Source organism: Hyaena hyaena, unplaced genomic scaffold (genome assembly GCF_003009895.1).
Source record: "Hyaena hyaena isolate Hyena2069 unplaced genomic scaffold, ASM300989v1 scaffold_389, whole genome shotgun sequence".
NCBI lineage: Eukaryota > Metazoa > Chordata > Mammalia > Carnivora > Hyaenidae > Hyaena > Hyaena hyaena.
The window spans coordinates 750,798-771,751 of record NW_024081023.1 but is presented as its reverse complement, the minus strand read 5'-3'; the positions used below and the strand labels follow the sequence as shown (position 1 = coordinate 771,751).

At 57.3% G+C, this 20,954-nt stretch overlaps 2 protein-coding genes across 7 annotated transcripts in view; one reads left to right on the top strand and one right to left on the bottom strand.

The window, feature by feature from the left end:
- Positions 1 to 12,486, top strand: part of DTNBP1 (dystrobrevin binding protein 1) — a 127,338-nt gene extending 114,852 nt beyond the window's left edge. For all 3 annotated transcript variants that reach the window (XM_039251499.1, XM_039251500.1, XM_039251501.1), the window contains 3 exons: positions 3,305 to 3,460; positions 11,046 to 11,189; positions 12,152 to 12,486. In XM_039251499.1, coding sequence (XP_039107430.1) covers positions 3,305 to 3,460; positions 11,046 to 11,189; positions 12,152 to 12,363 — 512 coding nt within the window. In that variant the 3' untranslated portion in view covers positions 12,364 to 12,486. The remainder of the gene's footprint in view (positions 1 to 3,304; positions 3,461 to 11,045; positions 11,190 to 12,151) is intronic.
- A 462-nt stretch (positions 12,487 to 12,948) lies between these two features.
- The window catches only part of JARID2 (jumonji and AT-rich interaction domain containing 2), a 277,074-nt gene continuing 269,068 nt past the window's right edge, over positions 12,949 to 20,954 (bottom strand). For all 4 annotated transcript variants that reach the window (XM_039251495.1, XM_039251497.1, XM_039251496.1 and 1 more), the window contains 2 exons: positions 18,036 to 18,143; positions 12,949 to 14,960 (listed from right to left, as the gene is read on the bottom strand). In XM_039251495.1, coding sequence (XP_039107426.1) covers positions 14,778 to 14,960; positions 18,036 to 18,143 — 291 coding nt within the window. In that variant the 3' untranslated portion in view covers positions 12,949 to 14,777. The remainder of the gene's footprint in view (positions 14,961 to 18,035; positions 18,144 to 20,954) is intronic.

The following is a 20,954-nucleotide window of genomic DNA, read 5'->3' as shown; positions in this document are numbered from 1 at the left end:
TGTATGTAGGTTGGAATATAAGAAGAAGGCCCAGAATATTCTCAGTACTGGAGACTATAACTGATTTGGGATTAAAAATATTCTCCATGATTAGAGTTTTTAAGGTATATCACGCATGTAAGATTCTGTTCTCAGCATCTGTGAAATGTGGTGGTGGGTATTGGTGTGGGGGGGTCTAAGTTCTATATATTTCTTGTTGTTAAAAATCACTTGATAGGGGCGCCTGGGTGGCTCAGTCCATTAAGCATCCACCTTCAGCTCAGGTCATGATCTTGCAGTTGGTGTGTTTGAGCCCCACATCGGGCTCTGTGCTGAGAGTTCGGAGCCTGGAGCCTGCTTTGGATTCTGTTATCTCCCTCTCTCTGCCCCTCCCCTGCTCACTCTGTCTCTCTCTGTCTCAAAAATAAACCAACATTAAAATTCTTTTTTTAAAACTCACTTGATAACACCCCAAGGGTTTTTATTGCTGTATAATTGACATATAACACTGTGTGAGTTTAAGTTGTGCACGTTGATTTGATGCAAGCGTATATTGCAGCGTGCTTACCACGGTAGCGCTAGTGAACACTTCCACCACCTCACAAAATTACCATTTCTTTTTTGCAGTGAGAACATTTAGCATCTAGTTTCTCAGCAACTTTGAAATACATAATATAGTACTGTTGACTCTAACCACAATGTTTTATGTTAGATCATCTCTAACTACAAGTTTGTACCCTTTGACCCACATTGCCCCCTCTCCCCACCCACCCCTACCCCCAGCTCTGATAAAACCATTCCGCTCTCTGTTCTAGGAGTTTGGCCTTTTCAAATTGCACGCTGAAGTGCTAGGGCGGTATTTGTCCTTGTCTGTCTCACTTGTCTCACTTAGCATAATGCCATCAAGCCTCGTCCCTGCTGTCACAAGGGCCGGGTTTCCTTCTTCCTTAGGAGTGAGTGGTGTCCCATTGTGTGTGTCTGTACCCATGCACACCCACATCCACGCGTCCCTTGACACAGGTTATTCCCACATCTCGGCCGTCGTGAATAGTGCTTGAGTGCAGAGGCCTTCTTGATACGCTGTTTCATTTCATCTGGATGTATGGCCGTGAAGCGAGAGAGTGCTGGATCCTATGTTCTAGTTTTAATCTTTTGGGGAGCCTCCGCGCTGTTTTCCACAGTGGCTGCGGCAGCTTATGTTCCCGCCAGCGGTGCACGAGTGCTGCCCTTTCTCCGCACCGTCACCAGCACCTGTTGCCTCTTCTTCGCGGTAGCCGTTCTGACAGGTGTGACGTGGTATCTTGTTGTGGTTTGATTCGCATTTTCCTGGTGATGAGAGATGATGATGCACCTCTTGGTCATTTATATGTGGTCTTTGGAAAAATGTTTATTCAGATTCTCTGTCCGTGTTTTTTTTTTAATTTTTTTTAATGTTTTATTTATTTCTAGGAGAGAGAGAGAGAGAGAGACAGCGAGAGCAGGGGAGGGTCAGAGAGAGAGGGAGTCTCAGACTGAAACAGGCTCCAGGCTCTGAGCTGGCAGTCAGCACAGAGCCCGACGCGGGGCTTGAACCCACAAACCACGAGATCATGACCTAAGCGAAAGTCGGACGCTTAACCGACTAAGCCACCCAGGCGTCCCACTCTCTGTCTGTGTTTTAATCGGATCTTTTTTTATTGAGTTCTAGGAGTTCTAACCCCCCAGAGTTGTGACGCTCCCACCAGAGATAAACGGGGAGTAATGTCTGCAGTGAAATGATTTCCAGGGTCTTGGGCCCCGAGTTCTGCCACTCACCCTAGCATGGTGTCTGGCACAAGGGAGGTGCCGCAGGACACTTGTTAAGGGGGAAGAACTCAAGGTGTCGTGGTCTGATTCTTGGGCCAGTCGCACTTGGGCAGGGGCTGGAGCTAACGCAGTTGGTCTGGAAGGTTCCCGCATTGCCGCACCAGAGGCCACACAAATGTAGGAGCTCGCCCACCTCCTGGAGGGCTGAAGTCAAGGCCACAGAGGCTTGCGGGTGACATCAGGGTGTCGGCCAGACCGCGTCCCTCTCTGGGCCTCTGGAGAAGAGCCCACGCCAGGCTCATTCTGGTCGTTGGCGGGGTTCTAGCTCCTTGCAGCCGTAGGACTGGGGCCCCTGCTTTCTCAGGGGGGCCAGCCCGGGACGGTCTTCGGCGCCCCGACACCGCCCGCGTTCCTCGCCGTGTGGGCCCTTGTCCCTTGTGCCACGTCGCTCTCTCACGCGTCACGTCTCTTTCTCCAGCAAACGCGCAGGTGCCTGCAGGAGCCCGACCCGGTCAGGCCTGGCCGGGTGACCCCTCTCTCTCAGAGTCAGCCCTGCCGCAGAGCGTAGGCTACTCTTGGCAGGAAGGCCCCCCTGTCGTCGGTCGGGGCGGGCACTGTGCCGGGTGCGCCCGGGGAGCAGGCCATCTGGAGGCCGCCCGCCGTCTCCGGCCACCGTGGGAAGTGCAGAGGGCTGCAGAGCTCAGAGCCAATGTGGAAGTAGCCCTGGGCCCGCGAGCACGGTGAAGAGGGGTACGTGCCTGACCCACGGCTCACTTCTGTGCTCTCCGCGTGTGCGCTGAGGAAGGTTGGGGCAACTAGGAAGTGGTTACGGAATGGCAAACCGGGGGCTCTTCCTGGACGACGAGGCTCCGGCTGATTGCCTGGCAGTGCTGACGCGGCCCGAACTCCAGGGGTCACTGCTCACACAGACCAGAAAGTTCTTGCAACGTTATTTCGTTGAAGGCGCAGGTCAGGATGGGGTTAGTATCTCTGTCCCCGATTCAGCTGGGTGACATGAGGCTCAGGAAGGTTGACTGACCAGCCTGCCTGTTAGCGGACAGCAGAGTGGAGACCACGCTCTTCTGATCTAGCACGACGGCCACACCCTCACTCCTGCACTTACTGAAAACCTACTGCGCCCGGCTCTGAGCGGGGTGGTAAGGTGTCGCCGCCCACCCGGAAGTCCGAGTCTTGGCCCCCGGTACCGTAATGTATGAGTCAGTGTCCCCAGTCTGGTCCCAGGGGACGGGGCAGCAGGGTCCACTGGGGTCAGGGGAAGTGTTAGCTGGTTGTGGCTGGTCTTGGGTGGTGAACCCCTGATCTGTAAACGGTGGAGACGCAGTGGGAGGTCACTGCAGGCAGCGGGAGTAGCGCGGGGAGAGGTGGCGGGGGGGCGGGGTGGACCACCTGCATCACAGTCTGGGTTTCACAAGCAGACTTGACCCTCTCGGCTTGGAGGGTGGAGGTGAGTACGTACTCGTTCCCATTTTCCGTCTCGGTCCCTCTACGAGCCCTGACCCGGAGCGTTCTGTTTCCGTAGCTGAACTCGATGCCGAGCACGCCCAGAAGGTCCTGGAAATGGAGCACACCCAGCAGACGAAGCTGAAGGAGCGGCAGAAGTTTTTTGAGGAGGCCTTCCAGCAAGACATGGAGCAGTACCTGTCCACGGGCTACCTGCAGATAGCTGAGAGGCGAGGCAAGTAGGCGAGGGGGGGCCGCTGGCGGCGGGGACCCTCCCTGGGAGCGCGGAGACGGTGTCACCCCGCAGGTGGGGTGTGGGCTACGGTCCCCAGAAGTCCGCTCTGGCGTTCGTCCAGAGTGGCTGCCGTGCCGTGTTTGTCTTCCTGTAGGTCGAGGCTGCATTTGGAGGTACTTAGAACACGTGGGGCAGGGTCTTTTTAAAGAAGGTAAAAAGACAAACATTACCCATGATTCTATGGCACAGAATAATCTCTGTCACGGTTTAGGCTGGTTCATTCGTGTATGTGTGTGCGCGCGTGTGTGTGTGTGTGTATGAGTCTATCTACGTAATTGGTATCAAACCGTACATACACCTGGCTTTGTCTCTATCTAAATTTTGTGTGGGATCTTTCCCCCTGTGGTGTTAAAAATTCTTCAAAAGGGTATGTTTTCAAAGCTGCATCATCAGGATGTATGTGGTTAACATTTAACCAGTCCCCTAGATGGACATTTAGGTTCTTTACCTTTACGTGTGGTTCTGCAGTGAACGTCCTGAGGCATAAATGTCCGCATCATCTCTGAGAGTTCCCGAGAACAAACTGAGCTGGGAGAAGTCGGGTGCGGGGTCCCTCGTTCAGCCTCTGTGAGGAAGGGGAGCAGTGTGGTTACACGGCGGGCGGGGGGGGGTGGGGGGAGCCGTCCAGGGCCCCTCTGCTCCCCAGCCCTGTGTCCTCGGCCTCCCTCTCTCCCCCCGGCCCCGGCCTCTGTTCCCGTAGCCTGCCCCTCAGCACACCCCCCAGCCCCTCTCTGTTCCCTTCATTCTGTTCTGTTCCTTCCCTGTCAGTCCAGCCCTCCCCCAGGAGAGAGCTTAAGGAAATCAAAAACCAGGAGGGAAAAGAATAGAAAACAGATGAAAAGTAGCGTGTTGGCGCCTGGGAATGCCCCACAGCCGCGTCGTGTGGGTAAGGCGCTTCTGCCCTCAGGGCGGGTCGAACGGAGGACTTGAAGACGGACCTCCGTCTCTACAGAGACCGCGGCTCCTCTGCAGCCTGTCTGCCTCTAGAAAAGACGGACAGATTTTCTCAGGAGGTGCGGCTGTTCCTGGGCTGCGCGAGTAGCCCGTTGGCCACAGGGGTGAGGAGGCGGCCGTGTCGCTGCACGGCCGTGACACCCTCCCTGGTGTGTCCTTAGATGGCACCCGTCCCGTCACGGGGACCCAGCCCTCCCCTCCCCATCTCCACCTGTTCGCCTCCCGGAGGCCCTGCCGCCAGACCCCGTGACCCCGGTCAGCACTGGGGGACACGGAGGCCGAGGCCAAACCAGCCGCGCGTCCCCTGGGAAACACGCCGCAGATCTGGGCACAAGGAGCCGCGGCACCCGGGGCGGGCGGAGGTCACAGAGCCCCTCCCTGCCGAGCAGGTAACCCCGCGCGTCCAGCTTGGTCCCGTGGATGTTTCCGGAGCACCCGGCACGTCTGCGGGGCCAGAAAGACCACGGGGAAGCGCTCCGTCTCGTGGGGAGACGCCGGGCGCACACGGAGCTGGGGAGCGCGGGGCGGGAGGTTCCCCCGGCTGGGGCGCCGGGGAGCGCGGCCAACTCTGCGTGGACAGACCTCAGTGAAATATTAACGAATCGAAGTCTCACGGTTTGGGACACTTAAAAAATAATGTTCTTCCGATTCCCGGGAAGTCCCCGGCTCCTTTGTTTTAAGGTAACAAAGTGGGAGTCGGGCGCATGGTGCCACGCGTGTGGCTCCGAGAGCGCCGAGGAAGAGGACTGAGACGGCGTTTCAGCTCTCCACTTCAGCCGCAGCTCCAAGGGCATCCGGGCAACAGATGGGCGTCTGGAGGGGGCTGCTGGGGGCCAGCCCTAGACCCCGCCTGGCGCGGCCCACGTCCCTCCTTGCGGAGCGCCCCTGTCCAGGCACGAACGCGGCGACGTTTAATGTAGAAGCCGCTGCCAAAATAAAACCTCCCCGTAGTGAACGTGGGATTTTGGACTCATTCCACTGAATCAGAAATAGCAGGCTGAATTTTTCTCACTTTCCAAAGCATAATTTTTAAATTAAGACAAAGGAATGGAAAGTTTTATCCAGCAGATTATCAGAGTAAAGGATAAAGGGCTGCCCGTGGATCAGGACGAGGCTGGAGAACCCACGGAGCCGGGAGCTTCACGGTACGCCGGGCAGCAGAGGGGACCTGGGACCCACACGCGCCCAGCAGTTCTAACGCCGTCAGGGCACATGTGACCCAGCACGACCCTGACCCACTTCTGCCTGCCACCCGACATGACTCCCACTTTCCTTACTGCTGGGTGCGGGGTATCTTGACAGCGCAGTTAGTAATGAACAGATCACCTTGGAGACACTCAGCCTGTATCCCTGTGCTCCAGCAGTTAGCTCTCAGGCTCCTGTGGGTCCCTGCAGAACGGGCAGAATCTTCTGGAAACAGGGGCTGCCCCCCGTGTCCCGAGACGCCCTTACTCAGGCCTTGGAAGTTTCAGAGTGGACCCAGTGCCCAGGAAAGAGAGGGAGGTGATGTCTGGGTAAACCTAACAAAGTTAGAAAAGATAGGATTCATAGATAAAAATGCACTACATTAAAATTCATAGAGTACCCCCCAGGGTACAATCTAGAACGCAGGAGTATCTCAAAACACAATTGCCAGCCTATGATTTTAACTTTGTGTGATTACCTCCCCATGCGCGTTTTATTTAGAACTTTGAAATTGGGGGGCTCGGTCTGTTGAGCTCCACCTCCTGATTTCAGCTCAGGTCATGATCCCAGGGTTGTGGGATCGAGCCTACTTGGGAACCCCTTCTTTCGGGTGTTTCACTGGGGTCATCCGATGTGCTTATCCTTAATTTCACCAGATTCTGTCAGATTACCTGCCCGACTCCCCCGGTGGTTTAGTGTCCCTAGCAGTGTGCGTGTGCTGATCACTCATCTTTGTCTCCACGTGGTAGTGCCAGACATGTAAATTTTCACCAAGCTGTGAGTACGAAGTGAACTCTCGTCTGGGTTTTAATTTGCGTATCCTGATTGTCCATGTTTCTCCTGCTTGTCTTTCGGCCTATATGGGGTCTTTTACTTGTGGTATTGGCCTTGGTGGTTGTCATCTGAGGCAGTGACCTTCACTCAATCCGTGGCTTATGGATTCTAGAGCGGCCTTTGCGAAACGTGTGTTGAATTTAATGAGATCAGCTTTACCCATTTTATTGTTTACGGTTTGTCCGGGAAGTCCTTCCCGCCAGGCGTAAGCCCACTGGTAGAGCTTGGCTAGAACTCCTAGTTATAAGAACATTCTGCTGGGTTTTATTCTTAACGTTTCAGGGTTCCCCATTTGATAGTCGGCTCTTCAGTCCACCACCAGTTGGCTTTTCTGTGTATCGAGAGGTAAGGACCCAATTTCAGTAACTTTGCCCCGGGTCCCGCACACTGTCCCCACTGCTTCTGGGCGTCTCCACCGCATTTCTCGGTGGGTCTTCTCTGGGCTCCCTCCGTGTCCCTTTCTCCTGTTTGTCTAGCTGGAGCTCGATCTCTACGGTCTTCATTCTTCACCAAGCAGTAGTTCTCACCTGGGCTCAGTGTCGTCCCCTGGGGACGTTTGGCGGCGACCGACCCCAGAGTTTTCCCTGCTGTGCGTGGAGTGGGGCCGTGTTGCTGGCACGTAGCAGATGGACGCAGGGCAGCCCTGCGACGAAGAATTCTCTGGTCCAGCACCTGGGTGCCTTGGGTGAGAAACCTTGTTTGATGGCGCGTCTTGCTGCGTCGGGCGCTAGAGCGATTCTTACACAGCCCCCCACACGTGTGCGCGTTTTCTCCTTGAGAGTGGCCTTGGCACTCTTGGCTCTTTGCACTTCTGTGTGGATTTGCAAGTTCCGTGAAAAGCCCTGTGCAGGCTCTGATTGCGGTTGTGTTGTTTTCTGCGTGGAGGGAGCACCGGCCTCTGAGTGGTGCTCAGCGTCCACACGGGCCATAGGCGGGCCCTTCCCCTTAGTTCCCGGGCATTAGGTAGAAGTACCCTCCGTCGCTGCTGGCGCCGAGTACTCTCCCTGTGGGAAGAGCCGGGCCTTTTCTCTACAAGGTACTGAGGTTTCCTCGTTCTTGGGGACTTGAACAAGTTTTTCACGGAACCTGCCCAGTAGCCCCTCTGTGGTTCTCGAATGTGTTAGCGGAACGTTGTCCATAGCATCATTCTCGGCCTTCATGGTATTTGGGTTGAAGTGTGCCTCCGCACCCCTTAAGTTGCTAATTCGCGCTGTTTATCCTTACTGGCGAATTTTACACAGAATACTCGTTTTTTAGTGTTTTCCTAAAGACGCAACTTTCAGTTTCATTAACTCCTCTTCCTTAGGGCTGGGCATTTTCGGGTGGATTTTTCTTTTTGGGGGGGGGGTCTAATTTGACAGGGCTCGGTTCTCAGCATTCTTGTCTGAATAAGGGGTTCAAAGCTATGAACTTTTTACAAGGGTAATGCTCACCAGTTTTTAACAGAATTCTACAAGTTTTGACAAGTGATCGTTTCTTCCTGGGTTTTTTAGATTTTCCATTATAGTTTACTTGTGAACTGTTTAAAAGCGTTTCTAAATCATGCGTGAGGTGGTATCTAGTTACCTTTGGTTACTGATTTCTAATAAGCTTCATCGTGGTGGCTGGAGAATGGGTTTTTAATTTTTTTTTTTAATTCAAGACTTCACGTTTTCCTACATGTTTCATGTGTGTTTGAAGGTAAGATTCTAAATGATCGGCTCCTGCGCGTACCATTCCATCAAGCCTGTGAGTTGGGCTGTTTAAGTATTGCCTGTTATTGAATTGTATAGTTTAATTATTAATTATCAGAGGCATAAGCGAAACTGTTTTTCCCAGGAGCATGGACTTGTTAAATCTTGTCATTCTGCCGTTCCGTAAGCATCGCCACAAAGTATATAGTCACACAAATTTTGAATTGTTCTCCTGGAAAACTGAAATTTTATTAAATCGTTAACTACTACTCTTTATCCCCATATTTTTGTTTTTCCTTAAAGCCTATTTTGTTTTCTATCAGTATTGCTATGTCATGGGCACCTGGGTTAAGTCGGTTAAGTGTCTGACTCGATTTTGGCTTAGGTCATGATCTCTCGGTTCGTGAGATCAAGCCCTGTGTTTTTCTGCATTGACAGTGGGGAGCCTGCTTGGGACTCACTCTCTCCCTCTCTCTGTCCCTCCCCAGCTTGCCCTCTCTCTCAAAACAATAAGCTTAAGAAAAATTGCTAGATCAGCTTTCTTCTCTGAGTTAATTATTTAACTACTTTTTCTTAAAGCTTTTGTTTGTTTCTCTTAATTTAATGTCTTTATGTTTTGGGAGTTTTTTCAATAAAGGGGACATAGCTAGATTTCTATCACTTTATTTTTATAGTTAAAAAAAATTTTTTTTAATGTTTTTATTTCTGAGAGAGAGAGAGAGAGAGAGAGAGAGAGAGAGAGAACCTGAGCAGGGGAGGGTCAGAGAGAGAGGGAGGTACAGACTCTGAAGCAGGCTCCAGGCTCTGAGCTGGCAGCACAGAGCCCGACGCGGGGCTCGAACCCACGAACCGCGAGATCATGACCTGAGCTGAAGTTGGACGCTTAACCGACTGAGCCACCCAGGCGCCCCTAGATTTCTATCACTTTAATTCGGTCTTCTAATCTGTTAACTGGGAAGTCGGATGCACCTACTGAGTGTTTACTGACACACCTGGCTTCGTTGCTACCTTTCCTGGTGCTGTTCCCATGCTTTTTAGGCACTTTTGCTCCCTCCTCGGTTTCAAGTCCTCCTCCTGCCCTTTTCCAGAGGGAGGGACAGAGAGAAATGGAAGGGAGCCTCTGTCCCTTTCGAACCTGCCGTCGGATGGAGGCCAAGCGCCAGACAGGCCCTGCTGATGGGCCTCCGTGTCCGAAAAGAAAACCTGCCCCTTGCCCGCCTTCTGGTGGCCCAAGGGCGCACTCGGGGCCCCATCTGACCAGTCAGCCTGGAGGAGCCTCAGGACAGCGCGGCGCTGGTATCCCTTGCGGTATCGAGGCCACGCGGGCCGTGGAGCGGGGCAGTGGCTCCGTGTGGCCGTGGCCCGGGTCTGCACCCCACCCGAGTCCACGCTGTGTGGCCCTCCTGTTGCTGCTTCGAGGAGTCACCCAAGGTACAGTAAGCCTCGCCTGCTACAAGCAGAAGCGACACGCTTCCCTACTTTAGCACCGGCTTTGGTGCGTCTGAGGTGGTCAGTCCTCCCCTTCGCCTGCCGGAACGGGGTCTTACACCCGATGGCTCTCACCCCCCCCCCCAACTCTGGCGCCAGCGGGTTCCTGGTGAGGAGCTTTGTGCTCCTATCTGATGCTCGATCTTAAATGCCATTTAACATTATATAATTTGAGAGATGACACTTCTCTCACCTCTTTGAACTTAGAATTCCGCTGTCTTCTGGCTTTTGTTGTGAAGACGCTGCCAATCTAGTTATTTCCTTCTCCGTCATGGGCCCACGTCTCTCCCGGCCGCCCCAGCTTCACTGCAGGGGGTGTACGGGAGGATGTCTTTCCTCGGTCTTCCTTGGGGTGGATTTCTGCTTCCTGAATCGGGGACGTCAGAGCCTCCAGCATGCCTGGGGGAAAATCCGCCTGCTCGTCCGTGTCCCCCGCCATCTCGTCTTGTCTTGAAGCTGGGCCGGTGCTGGGGCCTTGCGTTTTCCGGCTCTTGCGCTCAGTGTTGTTCAGTCGGGCCTCCTGGCTCGCTGGCCCCGGCCCCCGATCTGCAGTTTAACGCGGGCCCAAAGCTGTACGCTTCGGTGATGAAAATGTTCCTGTCTGAAAGTTACTTGGCTGGTGTTTGATTCCATCTTGAAGGTCATTAGAATACGTAAAGTCATTTGAATTCTCGGGAAAGGGGGTTACATTGAACTTGTTTCTGCTGACCTTCACCCAGCGTGAGGTCTGGCGCCCAGCGTGCGCTGCGGACCCGGGCCCAGTTTGTGTGTCTGGATTACCGAGAGACCCAGGGCGACGGGTGCATCCGCAGCCCGGCGCTGTCATTCCTGGACCACAGAGGTAGCCGGACTCCAGACCCAGGGCCGCCCTGACACCCCCCCTCCCCCCCCCGGGCTGGCCGATGACTCCCGGTGTTCACGTCCCTTTGCTCTTGGGAGCTCATGCTCCCCGCTCCCCGGCTGCCTGAGCGTTGTCTGCTTTTCAGATCAAAGACTATAGAGAAAGGTCACAAGAGCAGTGACAGCTTCCCCAGGAGTTTCAAGTCCAGGGGCCTCTGCAGACAGGAGGCAGAGCGGTGTTGGCAGGGAGGGAACGACCTGCGTACGGCTGCGGGGACACGGCTCCCAGGGCCCGGCTCCCAGCAGCCCCGGGCTGCGTTCCGCAGCTGCAGGCAGAGGGTGCTCGGGGTCAGCGGAACAGCCGGACCGGCTCCACGGTAGTAGCGACCATGTTGTCACGGGCCCGACCGGGGCGCGCCGTCTTTGTTACAGAAGCTCTGGGGCGGCAGGAGAGCTTCCGTACCTGGAGAACACACGTAGCTAACCGCGTGCACGTGCAGGGTTATTACAGACAAAGAGGATCATTTCTGCTCGGGCCCCTCTCTTCCCAGAGCCCATGGGCAGCATGTCGTCCATGGAGGTGAACATCGACATGCTGGAGCAGATGGACCTGATGGACGTGTGTGACCAGGAGGCCCTGGACGTCTTCCTGAACTCGGGCAGCGAAGACAACACTGTGCTGTCTCCGGCCGCAGGTGGGGGCGACAGCCTTGCGGGGAGGCCCACGCGCCCACCCGCTCCGTGCAGGGGGAGGGTCCTGGGCGCCCCATGCCAGTCCCTTGGCTCTGCCTCTCATCCCGCCACACGGGGGCCAAGTGCTCGGCCCACACACCTGGGGGGACCGGGCAGCCCGATTCAGGTCGTACCTCCTCCTCCGGCTCACAAGGCCCTTGGAGTCAGGCTGTGAGGCCTTGAACTTGGAGCTCACCCTCCGCAGCCCTTCCCCTGCGGGTGGTTACTTCACTCCTTGCTCAGTGTGGGCTCATAGTTAAGAGTGAGTCGTGCCCCTCTGGGCACTTACCTCTATTTACTGCCTTCCCCAAATAGTGGTTCGTGGAAGTTCAGTAGAAATTTTGCACGGCCTCAATCTGAGTCTCAGACAAGTCCTGCAGGGTGGGTGGGGTGGTCTCCTGTGCGCATCCTTGCTAACAAGAAGGCACTTTTCCTTCCCCGTGCCCTGAAAGGGAAAGGCCGTGACCAGGGTCCCGTCCCACAGCCCCCCTTCCTCCGGAGCCCACCCCCAGCTTGCCTGTCCTCTCGGGTTTACCTTCTGCCCGAGGCAGCGTCTCCTCCTCCCCGCTTTCAAGGGGACAGTGCCTGGGACAGACAGTATGGAGTTTAGGGCCTTTTTCAGTTCCCGTGAACTCGGAGAACTGCTAAAAGATCAGTGGCCTTGGCGCCAAGGGAAAAACTCCCTGAATCACTCAGGACGTAAATTTAGTCCTGATGGTGCGGTTCCCGGGGTGCTCTGGAAAGCAGGCGGCCTGGGCCCCAGGCGGCGGAAGGGTCTGCCCTGGTGCCACCTGTCCACGTGTCGACAGGCAGGCGGGTTCTGCAGCCACCGGGTCACCGGCGCTCCTTCCATTCGTCGCCCGTCGAGGAAGGGGGAGGGGGCGTCTCCAGCACGACCGCGGCAGCTTTCCTCTTGTGCTTGCAGGGCCCGAGGCAGGCGGCGAGCGGCTTGAAGTCACCCTCCGGGTTCCCAGCCCCTCTGCGTCGCCAGCAGAGCCGCCGTCCTCGCCGTCCGTGTGTGCAGAGCTGTCCCCCGGCGATGGCGGGGAGTCCCCCGTCGTCCAGTCCGACGAGGAGGGAGTGGAGGTGGACACGGCCCTCGCCACCCTGCACACCGACGACAGTGACGACTCGTAGGTGCACGCGCCCCGCCCTCGGGGCAGGTGCTTTGCTCGAGGCTCCCGGTCTTGACTCTGTTGCCGCCGGCGTGCGAGGCCTTGACTGTACGAAGCGCTGACAATAAAGCTTGCGGACCTCACACCCACCGGGTGCAAAGCCAGTTTGTGCAGAAGGGAGGGCGGCCGCGTGGGTTCCGAGGAGCCTGCGGCAGGCAGGGCCACCCCGTCCCCGCCTCGGCGCCGGGATCCTGAATCCATCCTCCCCAGCGGGGCCGTAGTCAGCCTGGGCCCTCAGCTGTCGCCTACAGAACTAGGGCTTCGCGAGCCGGCCCCCGCACATGATGCGAATCACCATTCCCTTCCTCCTGACCAGGAGCCGGTCACCCGCGGCCCGGTACCTAGTGAGGGAGGTGGCCCGGCGAGCTGGGCCCCCGGGGGGCGGGGGGGGGCGCCCGGGGTGAAGAGCTAAGCCGTCCGCAGCGGGGTCTAATCCAAGGGGGTTCCGACGGGCACCTGCGGACAGTGTGGGGGTGGGGGGATTAACTCACCGACGCGGGAGGGCGTCGCAGCCCTCTGCCCGTTCACGGGAAAACAGAGACCAATCTCAAAAAAACTTTGTTTTTATTATTAAACCTTGTAGTACAAACCTGAAAAGTAAACAAAAAACTGGCAATAAACAACATGGAGTCTCCCTCCCGCGGGAGGGGTGCAGAGCAGCGCTAATAAATTAAATGTCAAACTGTAAGCCAGAGGCAGAAGTTTACTGTCAAAAAGAGGGAAAGTACACAGCAAGGCCATAAAAACCGGACAACCACATTGGAAAACACGTGACTCTGTTTATGTCATTGTTAAATATTCCAAAAACAGTTCAGTCTTCTGCAACAACGACCGACAAAGTGTATCACAGGACGTTCCCGCCAGTCCCACCGGCAAGCTCAGTGCAGTGTGAGGAGCCACGGGCTCGATGGATCCAATTACGAAACAAAGGACAGCTTGTGAAAACAGTTCCCTTTTTTATTCCACACGTACTGTACACACAACCGGAGAAGGGCAACAGCTACTCCATTATTATTTTTGTTGTTGTTCAGTGATGTAAGCAGCACTTATAAATGTTACAAGAAAAACCCTGTAAGCATCCAATCCACCCGATGAAGAAACGGAAACGTAAGGCTTTTCTTCATCTTGTCTTCGCACCCTCCCCGCCCCCCCCCACCGAGAAAAAGGCTCAAGTATTTAAAACAATTTACAGGCGTATGTACAAAAGGGATGGGATTCTTTTTTTTTTTCTTTTTCCTTTTTTTTTTGTTACAACATGAAGAGAAAAAATAGACAAGATGAGCGCAAATGCATTTTCACATTCGGAAAGAACTGCAGACCTCCTAGTGGCTCTAAGTGTGACCATCAACGAAACGAGTTCAGAAAAAACGAGTTCAGAAAGAAAGATTAATGCTGACTTGTGAAGGTGTAAACCAAGCAGTGACATGAAGACGGAATGTTAGAGAGATTGCACGTCTAGGACAAAGAAGCACTTTCGGCTTCGATCACTTTTTTTTTCCTTTTTTTTTGTTTTTTGTGGTTTTTTTTTTTTTTCCTTAAGGATGCTATTGAAGGGTTTTTTTGATAAAGTAGCCAACAGCACCAAAAAATAACAGAATGGATTTCCTAATGAAATCAGGCACAGGTTTCCCTCACGTGACCCCTCCAAGGCAGGCAGGTCTGCTTTCTTCTCTCGCTCTCCTCTCTCCCCCTTCAACAGATGCATAGAGATTTGCTGGTAAAGAGAACCTCCGTTGTCCGCTTCCGCATTTCGCCTCGGGTTAGGAAACAACGTCCGCCTTCAGCTGCCAAAACCGCCCAAAGACACAAAATGGGGGTTCTCCGGTTTCAAAAATTACAAACTCATTTTGCACATGACAGAAGAAAAGACAGCCAAAGTAAAGCCATTTCTTTTCAAGTTTTGTGTGGGTGTGTGTGTTGGGTGTGTCTCCTATCCCTTTTCCTCTCTAGAAAAATCTGCTCACGTGACTGATGGTTTTTTAAAATTTGTTCTCCAAACTTCACCCTCTTCGAAAATGGGTTAAAAAAGCCTTTTTTCCCCCAGTTTACCAAAAACAAAAAAAAAAACACAAAACAAAACAAACCAAAAAGGCTTTTTCCAGCCACAGGGGCGATACAAATTAATACAGCCCCTCAAGGGTTTTTAAAACAGTGAGTATACGGCAGTTCCCCAAATCTGACTGCAGTATCTAGGTATTCTAAGTACAAAAAAAAGTTCAACAGTTTAATGCTAAAACAAAATTAGTTCTCTAAAACCAGAAGAAAATCTTCTTTAGAGCTAGTGCAAAGACAGCTTGTATCCTACAGCAAGTACTCCAAACTAGAATATAATAATTACAAAAAAATATATATCGATCGACACGGGTGTTGGCATCTTCACGACGAGCTCGAAGCACTTCGGGGGGAGGCGGAGGAGGAGAGCCGGGGCGGCGGCACGTCCACGGTCGCTCGCTTGCGGGGCCCCCTCTTCGGCGCCGGCTTCCCGAGACAGTTCTCGATGCTGCCGTTCTTCCCGGACACTTTGCCGCAGATCTGATTGACCAGGCTGATGATCTGCTCCTGCGTCGGGGCGAGAGGAAGCCGGGGTTAACGGCGCGCAAGAGCCGGTCCCCGACCCCCACCCGGGGTGACGCCGCACGACGCCGGGGTCGGCCGAGCGCTGCCCTCGGAGGGGGTTCACGGGCGCTGCGAGAGGCGGAACCCGGCAGGACGCCCCGAGGAGGACCGGCCCGGACCTGGCCCCACGGCAGGTGCTTTCCCCCCGAGGCCCGGAGGCGGGTGCGCGGAAACCCCTGACGCCGCATACCCGTACCAAGTACGGTACGTGTTGTCCGCGTCCCCCACCCCGGGGCCGGGCCACCCGGACAGGCAGCAGCAGCAGGTCACCGGCCCGCGGCCGCGTCGCCCAGTCGCCCGGGGAGCCGGGCCCAGTGCGCGGAGCGGGGGACGGGGCTGCCCGCACCAGCCTGCAGGGGCAGGGGGCCTGGGCTCTGCGTGCACGTGACCCCTGCACGTGACCTTAGGGGGAGTCCCGGGGGCTCCTTGCCCCGAGGAGGACAAGTGCCTGGACCCCTCACCTGGCCTTGCAGATAAACACGTGTGTCTACTTCTCGACCTTTCTGGGACCCCGTCCTCAGCGAGGGGGAGATGGTTCTTCAAAGTCCGTCAGGGGAACCATTTTGCTATCGGTGTCAAGAATATATCCGTAACGTCAGCACCGCTCAGAACCGTGCAGTGTGACAAGAAACCGCGGGGGAAAATACCAAAATGGCACGGGGACACGCGGAGCGGGGGAGCCTGGGTCCGCCCACGGCCCCGCCCGGGCCTCCCGCACCCCGAGCCTCTCCTCACGGAGGCGGCGGGCGGCAACGGTGAAGAAGCAAAAACCGTCCGGAAAGAGAAAAGCACCCCGAAAGCAACACGGTCTCCCGTTTGCAAAAACGCCGTCCCCGGCCGTTTTCCTACAGCACTTACGGTAAACCTGCGGGGAGCGAGCGCGCAAAGCTGGAGGCGCTTCTTTAGGAGGATGCTCCCTGGGGCTCGAGCCTGTCCCCGCTCCGTCCCTCCCACCACTGCCGAGGCCAGAGGGCGTCCCTCTGGGGCTCCCACGCCTGTTCTGAGTCCCGGCCCCGAGTGAGAAGTGACAGCGGCACGAAGCGCACGGCCCGGGAGGGGCCGATCCGCAGATCCTCACTAACATCAGGCCGATGACCAAGCAGGCGGCTTCTCCGCCCTTCTCTCCCCGCCACTCATCGGAGCGGACGATTCCGCTTCAGCCAGACTCTACAGACCAATTCCCTGTCCCACACCCTGGTCACACGGGTCACTGGGCTCCAGGTGGAAGAGCCCAGACCCCGCAGCGCCTGAAAGCCTGAGGCGAAGCCCCAGGGCGCGCGGTGGCTCCCCGCGAGCTGACCGGGCCCTGACGGCGGGCACCTGACGCGCCCTGGGGGAGCCAGACCCGGGTCCGTCCGGCGCTCCGTCCGGCGCTCGCCAAGCTTGTTCGGCCTAAGGCTTCCCCTCTGACCTCCGCCCGAGCCCCGCCCCGCGGACGCGCCACCACCCCCTCCCGAGTCCAGCCCGGGGCCTCAGACGTGTGAGGCCAGGGGCGGTCACAGCCCAGGGCGCCCGACCCCTCAGAGCTGGTGCAGGGCGTGCGGGACAGAGGCGCCCGCGGGGGACACAGCCCTCGGGGCTCAGCTGCGCTAGAGACTGAGGGAGAAGAGCCAGGCGCAGAGGTGCGTGCGGCCCAGTTGTAGGGAAGACCCCCCCACCCCAAAGCGTTCTGGGTCAGTCAAGGGGTGAGACGCGCGCTCATCCTCCAGGAGCCCGGGGCAGGGGGCGGGGCCGGCGGGCCCAGGCGATCCTGCCGGAAGTGCCAGGGAGTCACCCAAGGGGTGCGCCTGGCGCCGTGGCACCCGTCTCCGTGCCGGGTCTGATGGACACAACCCACCGGGCAACTCGGCGAGACGGGCCGGGAGGCACGGCTACCCCGAACAAAAGCGGAAGCGCATGCATGGCGACAACCGGCCGGATGGGCACCGGAAGCTGGCGCGGGGCTTGGGGGGTTGGATGCATTAAGACGAGACATCACGTTTCAGCGGAGGGCCGTCGTGCGAGGACCCAGGGCCGCCCCTGGCCTCCCACCGCGGCCCTGCCGCTTGCGTCGGACGCTCCCGTGTTCTTGACCTGGCCTTGGTCACACAGGAGTTTCTACTGAGACGAAAGATGCGGAGCGCCGTCTGTGGCACGTCCACGAGCGACGGAAGGCGGCCGCGCCGCCACGCGCCCGCTGTCCCAACCCCGGCCCAGGCGACAGCGGGCATGCACGAGGGTCATCAGTGGGAGGAAGCCGGTGCCAGGCGCCGTCGCCGGTGCAGCGGTATTCTCGGCAGACCCCGAGCCCCTCCACGCTGACCCCGCCCTGGCGGCTGCCCACCGTGGGGGTGACCGCTGCACGCAGTATGCGCTGCGGTAAGGCTGTGGCCGAGGGGACTCTGCGGGGCTAGAGAGGAAGGCTGCCCTGAGCCCCTGAGGCGGCGGCTGCTGCTCACAGGCACCCCGCGGAGAGGGAAGGCCCCGGGCTTCCTGTGCCGTCTGCACCACGGCCTGTCCCCCCAGTTTGCTTCTGTCCCACAATGGACATGCACATGCCCCTGGATCTGGACCCCAGCCCCAGCTGGAGGGGACAGCGCGGTCCCTCGTTTCCTCAGCAACCTAGGCAAACAGCGGGCCCAACGCCCACAGCCTGACACCAAGTCCCCTGGAAACAGAGGCCCTGGAGGCCACTGGTGCTGACGGAGACGCTGCAGGGGAGAGGTGCGCCAGGCTCCCAGACACTGCAGGGGAGAGGGGGGTGAGGGGTCCCGTTAAGTGGAAAAAGAAAACTGGGACGGAACGAAGTTTGAGGAAGTGAGCCAATCTCCCGGGTTCTAGTTCCTGGGGGTCCCCAGGTTGGCTCGGACGCAGGCCGGCCCTCCCCTACTTCCTGGGTAGGAGGCCATCTGGTAGGCCATGCTGGGTGCCCTTGGCCCCCAGCCCCGGGCCCCGCCAGCGGGCCCCCTGGGGCAACGACGGAGGCTAGTTCACCCCTGTGGAAAGCAGACAGGGCCCAGGCTCCGGGCGCGGACTGACCTCGTCGTAGCGGTACATGAGCTTCAGCCCGCGACAGGACTTCTGCTTCTCCACGTGGCGCAGGGCGCACTCCAGGCAGAACACCACGTTCTCGTTCTCCTGCACAACCTGCGGGAACAGCGCGGGCACTCCTGAGGTGCAGAAGCCATTGGGGGGGGGGGAGCAGGGACAGCCCGCGATCACCTCAGGGAGGCCTGACCCTGACCTATCACCCAGGGTAAGGGGTGCCCTGAACCTGACAATGAGAAAAAACCAAAACCGACCACCCAGAGCAGCACCTCCAACCATGTGAACAAGCCGCCGTCTCTGAACTGCGTGCTCTGGGTTTCAAGTCCCCCTCTCCACTCTGCTGCCCCGTCCTACGTGGGGTTCTTGCCACTGGCTGGCTGGAGGACGCCGGAGGAGACCGTGGTGCCAGCTAACGGGCTCCTGGCACCTCGCGCACACACCGCACGGGCAGGTGCAGCAGGGGGATCAGGAATGCACCCCAAACACCTCAGTGGCTCGATCGGCTCCCCACCTGCAATCCCCTGGGGGATCCAGTGCCTCTGTCCACACCTGCCCCGAAACTCCAACCGCCAGCTCGGGTGACGTGCAAGCCCAGCACGCCCACCCCCCCAGCCTGCCAGAGTGAAGAAATCTGGCAGCGGGAAGGGCACCCCCACGGCCCGTGCTGGCAGCACAGGGTGGGGCCTGACCCACCACAGCCACGAAGGGACAGCTGGTTTGCGTGGGGGCTGTCCCCCCTCCTCCCAACCTCTAGTCCGGGTCTCATTTAGTGTGAAATTAGGGAAAATGCTGCCTTAACAATGAAGATGCAAGAGGTTCACAGGCCTTTTCACAAAGATGGAGGGAAACACATAGTGATATGGCAGCGGCAGGAGGAAGGAAGCGACACTTAGGGAAATAAACCCATCGCCTTTTAAGCCACTCGGGCTAAGGACAGAAATAGACAAAACCAGGAAACCGTAAACAAAAATACAATCTTATTAGCAATCCAAGCAATGAAAACTGTTAATCAAAATGAAACGTCAGTTTTTACCTATCAATTCCGGATGATACAAGCTTTCATGTCTAAGTAACTTTTTTTTATTAAGTGTTTTATTTATTTGAGAGAAAGCGTGAGTAGGGAAGGGGCAGAGAGAAGAGAAAGAAGAGACAGAATCCCAAACAGGCTCTGCACGGTGAGCACAGAGCCCTACTCAGGGCTTGAACTCAGAAACTGTGAGATCACGACCTGCGCCTAAATTGAGAATCAGATGCTTAGCCGGCTGAGCTCCCCAGGCGCCCCAATACAGGCTTCCTTAAAACCTCACTCAGGCGGATAGGAAACGCCTGCTGACAGCCTGAAAACCAACCCACAGGAACAGGCACAGAGGTCGTGCCCAGGCTGTTCATGGTCGTTGGAAGTGGCGGGACACTTTCCCACAGGAGTAACTCCGTTCCAACACGACAGGAACGTGCACAGGACTACGTGGCCTTTACGAGCCACGCTCACAAAACAGCTTCAAGATCTGGGGAAATGCTTCTGATTTGCTTTCTCTAAGAGAGCGTTGCCCTTGATTTTCCCTCCTCAGAAACGCCTTGGAAAAGAGAGGCTAAGGCATAAGCACACACACAGCTTCCTCGACGTATACGTCCCGATGAAGCCACTGAGCGCTCAAACTCTCCTAAAGCTGAAACTGCGCGTTAGGCAGCTAACGGCCCCAACGGCGCGGCGCGGCCTGGGCCACCTGACGCGTGCTCCCACGCACAGTCTACGGGGCCCAGTCACACAGCACAAAGCCCGTGCGACAATGCAGTGCTGACTGCCTCGTGGAACTTCCCGAACGTGCTGCTGAACGTGAAGACAGAATGGCTGTACGGGACAGGGCGGTGGTGAGAGGACCGGCTGTTCAGCCTTGTGACCACAGGGCTGGTGGGGAGCCGCGGTCCCCGCCGCCCATGTTACACAGGACCCCACAGCGCATCGCTGGGGGGAGAAGGCGCGGCTCAAAAGTAAACATTCAAGTACGGTCTCCACTAAATGCACACCAGTTTGGGAGCATCGCAAAGCGGACACGTCCTAAGTTGGGAAGCATCTGCGTGGACGTGTGTGGCGGCTGTGGCCTCCACTATGTGGCCCCCTCGCTGCACCCCCATCACATGAAGTCCTAACGCCCTGTACTTCAGAATGGGGCCATACCGGGAGGCGGGACCTAGAGAGAGGCAACTGGGATGAAATGAGGTCACCGGGTGGGCCTAGTCTGAGTATGACTAGTGTCCTTACAAGAAGGGGTTAAGACCTAGACCCCCCACCCCAGGTGGGGGGGTCACACGAGGACACAGGGAGAGAGTGGCCCTGGAGGAAACCTGCGCTGCCGACTCCCGGACCCCAGGCTCTCAGCCTCCAGGGCTGGGAAGGGAGAGACGGGTCGTCTGAGGCCCCCGCGGGGGGTGCTGGCTGTAGCACCCGACTACTGTGGTTCTCCTCTCAGAAGGGGGGATCCCCCCCTCATGCAGGGCACCTGTCCAGGGACAGGGACACAGGGAGAGGTGGCATCCCAAGAGGCATAAGGCCAGGCGGTGGGCGGGTGTGTGCTGGCTGCTCTGCGCCCCTGCGACCGTATGCGGGACATCGGTGCCCTCGCGGGTGTGAGGAGCCGCCTCTCTCAGCTCCTCTTACTGGAGGCCGGGACCGCCGGGCAGAGGCGCACGGAGTCCCAGCGGCCGCCCCGACGGGAGGCCGGGGCCACACCAGCCCAGTGGCCGTTCTGCCGGGTGCCCGAGCCCCACGCCCGCGGGGAGACAGGGCAGCATGAGCGCAGCCACACCCAGGGCTGGGCAGGCCAGGGACACGGGTGGGGACGCTGTGGGAGCCAACGGGGACAAAGCAGGTCGGGTGACCCCAGAAGCAGCAACTCCCGCCAGAGACCAGAA